General features: G+C 53.8%; 2 protein-coding genes across 4 annotated transcripts in view; both read left to right on the forward strand.

Annotated features, from left to right (window-relative positions):
* Positions 1-5,302, forward strand: part of LOC113211242 (uncharacterized) — a 23,151-nt gene extending 17,849 nt beyond the window's left edge. The window contains exons 1-2 of one of the 3 annotated variants that reach the window (XM_052268080.1): positions 30-186; positions 3,808-5,302. In XM_052268080.1, coding sequence (XP_052124040.1) covers positions 3,811-5,172 — 1,362 coding nt within the window. In that variant the 5' untranslated portion in view covers positions 30-186; positions 3,808-3,810 and the 3' untranslated portion in view covers positions 5,173-5,302. Of the gene's footprint in view, positions 1-29; positions 187-1,714; positions 3,253-3,807 lie in introns of those variants that run through there. The other 2 variants (XM_052268079.1, XM_052268081.1) reach the window with 2 other exon arrangements.
* The window catches only part of LOC113211245 (uncharacterized), a 12,519-nt gene that overhangs the window by 3,308 nt on the left and 3,077 nt on the right, over positions 1-6,134 (forward strand). The window lies entirely within an intron of this gene.

A 6,134-nucleotide genomic window follows, 5' to 3' on the forward strand; every position in this document is an offset into this window, starting at 1 on the left:
TTACTCTGTCGTTCCACTGGTTGCACACACACGGCGACGACGGTATCTGTCACTTGTTGTCAGCTGGTGAGGTGTTCGAAACTGCTTACCTCGTCGTCCCCCGACGACACTGTCCCAGTCCACACGCAGCCCAGCTCCAAATAGGTGCCATCGATTCAACGCCAAGGAATATTTCAACTGAACGAGGTAGGCGCGACGGAAGTCAATAGCTGTCTGCTCGAACCATACCGCGGCGCAGACGAACCCATTTTAGGTTAGGGGGCGCGCCATGGAGGAGGAAGGAATCTCACAGAGGGGTGAAGGGTGGTAGGGGGCAGGGTAGCAAGACGATCGAACTTTCACTTTTTAGTCCCTGTGCAACTTCCAGTAACCTAACCTGCAAAGCAACCTTGCCGGTGTTGTGTTGTCTCCGAGAGCGTGAATGGCATGGCGGCGGCTCCACAGCTGAGCGCCTTTTTAGCAGATGATACATCAATTACAAACAAGAAGAAAAAAAGAAACGGAAACAAACTAGAAAGAAACTTATTGATCAGCTTGTACTCTCGCATTAGGTTAGGGAGGCGGGATTCCAGTCGACGCAGTGCGTGCGTGTGCAGTGCAGGCCTGGAGAGGGGGAAGTCAGCCAGGCTGGGCGAGGGGTCGGGAGGGAAGAGGGGCCGAAGCGGGGCCAAGGCGGGGAGTAGGCGAGGCTCCGGAACTCGAGCAAGGCGGGACCTTTTGAATTGTATTTGCGTCTAAAGGAAAATTCGAATCGCGAATTACTCATTCCATAACTCCCTTCTAACAGCTGACGAGGGCCACAAGTCAAGGGTATACAGTGCATTTATGTTCACAGTGTATACACCGTTAATCCAGGTTAAATCCAGGGTGTCGTGCCATTATGTTCGTGCAATTACTCCGAATAAGACCGCAGTAGGCAGGTAGGCGACCAAGTCGCATAGTTTCTGCGGGGCTAGGCGATTTAGTCGCCCGCATGCTTCACGCTTCACACCCTCGATTTACAGTGTAGACGTTTGCGCATATTAAGGGGGTGCTGTTGTAGGCAAGCGAAGGGCGACTGACCGCCAAAGTGCAAGGAACCAATCATTTCATTACTAAAACAGTGCACTTTATGCCGACAAAACACAGGGTGGGGTAGGGGGAGTCATGACGCGGCTCTCGATCATAAGTGGATTGCAATGAAAATCAGACGCGGATTAAGGTCCGGCTGTCAAAGGGGGAGGGGGGGGGGAGAGCGATGCACTGTCGGTGCCTACATTCAGGGAGGTTTGTGGCGCAATTTGCCCACCTTCCAGGCGGTTTTCTAGAGTCCTTGGGGAGGGCTATCGCCCCCCTCCCCCCACCCTAAACACACACACCCACACGCACACAGACACACTTTAAAAGATCTTTGCCTGTCATAACGATACCTAGACATACACCCAGAGAAATGATTAGCACTGGCAACCATCATATGGTTGGCTCAGGGAGCACCATAAAATGTGGTTGATGCAATCTTACCGTGGTAGTGAGAACCAAAAATATGGTTTTCATCACGTTGTCACCGTTGTCTCAACCATATTTTATGGTGCTCCCTGAGCCGACCATCAGATGGTTGCCATTGCTAATCATTTCTCTGGGTGTAGTATTCCGTCCCTCCCCCTCCCAGCCCTCTCCCTTTCTGCAAACGCGCCTAGACAAGCGTGCTCACCGCACCGCATCTCTGTCCCTCCAGAGCATGGAGCTGCTCCCGGACAACGTGCTGCTCGAGGTGATGCAGTGCCTGGACTTAGCGGACCTGCTCGCCTGCCGCCTCGTGTGCCGTCGGCTCGGGGCCCTGGCGATGCTCCCGGAGGCTTGGCGGCATCAGAGCCTGGACCTCGTCTGCATTGACGACGGCTACGGCTTAAACGGCCCTCGTCACAACGAGTGCGCTGTGCTGCAGCTGGCGCCCTGCCTGCGCGAGTGGGAACTCATCATCCCGCTGGAGAAGTTTCACACGCTGTACACCACGACCCGGTGTGCCGTGCACACGCTAACATTCTGTGTAGAAGAGATGAGTGGGAAAGACGCACTTCAAGTCAGCCTCCTCATCCGGAACCAGGCGGCGCTCGGCCGGCTGAGGAGGCTTAGTATCGGTTCCCATGTGTGGCGGAGTACCATGGATGCCGAGGACGCCGCCGTGCTGCTCGGGACGGTGGCGGCGACGACCTCCTGCCTAGAAGAGCTGCAGCTTTTAGGATTCGATTGCTACCCGCCGTCCACGCTGGCCGGTCTTCACAGGTCCTTCCCCGGCGCGTCCCTGAAGAGCTTTGAGCACGACCTGGAGGAATGCCCGGAGGCGGAGCCCTTCTGCGAGTTTATCCTGTCCACGCACGCCACCACCCTGGAGTCGGTTAAACTCGGCTGCTACTACTTCACCTCGACGTCGACTGCTGCTCTCCTGGCAGGAATACCGAACCTACGTAGTCTGCAGTGTGGCATGATGCCCGGGCTGGAGGCCGTGGCCGGGTGCGAGCAGCTGAGGGACCTGGAACTGTGCGTGGCGTACGACGGCGAGGCCCTCGCCGCCGCCGAGTTTCTGCGCCGAGCCACCCAACTAGTCAAGGTGACGCTCGATTATGATGAGGTCGGCATGGCCCCTTCCCTCGACGTGGATTTTGTGCTGGCTCTGACCGCGACTGAGCACTCGCGCCTGGAGGCACTGTCTATCAAAACTAGGGACGGGGGCCCCTTCCCTCAGCAGCAGTCTCTGCTCAAGGCGCTGCCCCACCTACCGGCGCTCAAGCACCTAGAGGTGCACGCCGAGGCCACCGACGAACTCCTGCTCGGTAGCACGCCCGCCACCGCGCCGGCCCTGCGCACCCTCAAGGTATCCAGAATAGACGTCAAGTGTGCGCACGACGCACTGCACCGAGACGCGGTGCAGAAACTCATGTCCTTGAACCCCGACCTGAAGTTTTTCACTTATAAGCTAAGCTATTGCTACACAGATGATCGTTGCGCGTGGTGTTCTCTGGGTTGCCACCAGGAGATGCGGGATGATTCGGGCCCACCACCAAAGTATTGTGCCAACTATGCTACCATTCCTCGATTGTGAAATTGTAAATTAATTAGTTTGTTTCTCATTTAAATTTAATGATAATTTTTAGTTTAGGAATAACAAACCCTTTATCCAGACCGATCGATACTAAATGCTTGTTAATTATTGTATCTCTTGGTTTATTTTTCTTATACTTCCAGTTGAAATACATTATCATTTGTTTGGGATAATCATTTCTTTTCAATCAGATACCGTTGCGGACGCGGGAACATCATCAAGAGGGGTGGGGAGGTACAAGGTAAACACAGCGTGAAAATGCCGTGTTTTTTTCTCCTTTCAGATTTATTCGGCAAGTTAGGGGGGGTTGAGCTCGGCGCCTGCGAGACTGTGGGTAGGCCACACCGATGTACACGAATGCACTACAGGCAGGTTTTTGCCTACCTGGCAGGCGCTATGGGACCTTGCATGCGCGGAGTAAGACAAAGTTATCTGCGTGCGGTATTCGAACCGCCCTACTTGTGGCGGGCGCATACAACTAGTTCGAAACACGCCACTGCCCCCTCTAAACCCTGAAGTTTTCGAGAGTCGCCTACCTACTAGGTACCCCGTATTTACAGTGAAGACGTAGACGCGTATCCAGAGGATCCTCCATTTGCCGACAAAAATGGGGGGGGGGGGGTAAAGTGGAGGAGTGGGGTTGTCATATGGCGTGGCTCGAAGCAGATCTTAACCATATTAGAAAATCACACTGAAAACACACTCACGTCTTCGTTCTGTCCCTGCAGGACATGGAGCTGCTCCCAGATGACGTGCTGCTCGAGGTGATGCAGTACCTGAAAATAGAGGACCTGCTCGCCTGCCGCCTCGTGTGCCGCCGGCTCGGGGCCCTGGCAATGTTCCCGGAGGTTTGGCGGCACCAGCGCTTCGAACTCGTCTGGTTTGACGACACCCCTCGCTACAAACAGTGCTCTGTGCTGCGCCTGGCGCCGTGCCTGCGCGCATGGCGGGTTCGATTCCCGCTGGAGAAGTTTCACACGTTGTACACCACGACCAGGTGTGCCGTCAACAAGTTGACATTGAGTTTGAATAACGTGTCAGAAAAAGACGCACTTCAAGCAAGCCTTGTCATCCGCAACCAGGCGGCACTTGGCCGGCTAAGGAGGCTTAGTTTGGGTCCCTGTATGTGGGAAAGTGTCAACCATGTCGAGGGTACCTCCGTTCTTCTCGGGACGGTAGCGTCAACGCCACGCCTAGAGGAGCTAAAAATTAAAGGATTTCGGTGCTTCGCGCCATCCATATTGGCCGGTCTCCATAGGTCCTTTCCCGGTGCGTCCCTGAAAAGCTTTGAGCACGATCCGCGAACCCCGGAAGAGGAGCTCTTCTGCGACTTTATCCTGACAATGCACGCGGCAACCTTGGAGTCCGTTAACCTCGGCTGCTTCCCTCTGACCTCAACGTCAACTGCAACTTTCCTGACAGGAATGCCGAACCTTCGTAGGCTGCAGTGTGGCCTGATGCCCGGGCTAGAGGCCGTGGCCGGGTGCGAACAGCTGAGGGACCTGGATCTCTATGTGGAGTACGACGGTGAGGCCTGCGCCGGTGCCGAGTTTCTTCGCCGAGCCACCCAACTCGTCAAGGTGACGCTCGAGTATGAACCAGAGATCGGCGTAGCCTCCTCCCCCGACATGGATTTTGTGCTGGCTCTGGCCGCTACCGGGCGCTCCTGCCTGGAGGAACTGTCATTGGATTTCGAAGATTCGCACCACCACTTACCTGAGCAGCAGTCTCTGCTCAAGGCGCTGCCCCACCTACCGGCGCTCAAGCACCTGGAGTTTGGAGGCCCGGCCACCGATGAACTCCTGCTCGGCATCACGCCTTCCAACGCGCCGGCCCTGCGCACCCTCAACGTATTCACAATACACGTCGATTGTGCGCACGACGCGCTGCATCGGGGCGCCGTGCAAAAGCTCCTGTCCTTGAACCCCGAGCTGAAGTTTTCCACCTATGTGCAAAGCTATTGCTACAAGGGCGATCGTTGCGCGTGGTGTTCACTGGGCTGTCACCAGGAGATGATGCAGGATGTTCCAGTTCTACCTCCAGAGTTTCCAGAGTATGATGATACCGACTGGGTCGTCATTCCTCGACTGTAAAATTTTGTAATGAGTTGCTTCTTTTTTGTTTAATCCTGATATCAATATTTTGTTTTTCAATATCAGCCGGTGCCACTTACACTAAAACTTGAATAATTTGTTTTTGTTTTTTACTTACAGTCGAAATGTATTATAATTTGTGTGGGAGAATCCTATCCTTGTTTTCCAATCAAATACCAATGCGGAGGCGGAAACAATTTTATCGGGGCTAGGGAAGGTACGCTCACGAGGTACGTCAGGTTAAAAGGGATAAAACTCCGTCTTTCTCAGATTTTTTTCTGCACGTTACAGTAGGTGAGCTCGATGCCTGCGAGACTTTGGATAGGCCACTCCACAACGCTTTACACGCATGCATCGCTGGCAAGTTTTTGCCTACCCGTCAGGCGAACGAGACCTAGCATGCATACCCTTGACCACGCGAAGTAGAGAACGAGACAGTCCAGCTCCAAAAGTAAACTCAAAATGTACGAGGCACACAAAGACAGAGAGCCAGTGATTTAAATTTAGGCATCAAAATAACACTGAATATCTGCTTATGGAACGCTAATCGGAATATCCGAAATTTGAAGGCAATCTTCACAAAAACGGGAAACTTCCTCTGGTGAACTGACTAAACAAGATCACTCGCCAAAAATCAACAAATTGTGCTAGAATCATCAGTCACATTTTGCATAATTCGTAATTTCCGCTCGCCGAAAACATACTCATTATCATACTTCAGAGGGCTGCGGTTCAAATTTATAATTTAGACTGGGAATCACTTGTCAAGTGGACGTGCCATGTGGTGCCCGGTGCCGATTAAGGGGTAGAGGTTCGAGCACGGGGCGCGAGGCAGGCGCGGATTAAGGTCTGGCCGACAGTGGGGGGGTGGGGGGGATGCACTGTTGGTTGCCTACTTACAGGGGTTTTGTGACTCATATTGCCTACCTTCCAAGCGGCTCACTAGGGACGATGGGGGGGGG

Source organism: Frankliniella occidentalis, unplaced genomic scaffold (assembly GCF_000697945.3).
Source record: "Frankliniella occidentalis isolate FOCC.00 unplaced genomic scaffold, Focc_3.1 Scaffold63, whole genome shotgun sequence".
In the NCBI taxonomy this organism is placed as follows: domain Eukaryota; kingdom Metazoa; phylum Arthropoda; class Insecta; order Thysanoptera; family Thripidae; genus Frankliniella; species Frankliniella occidentalis.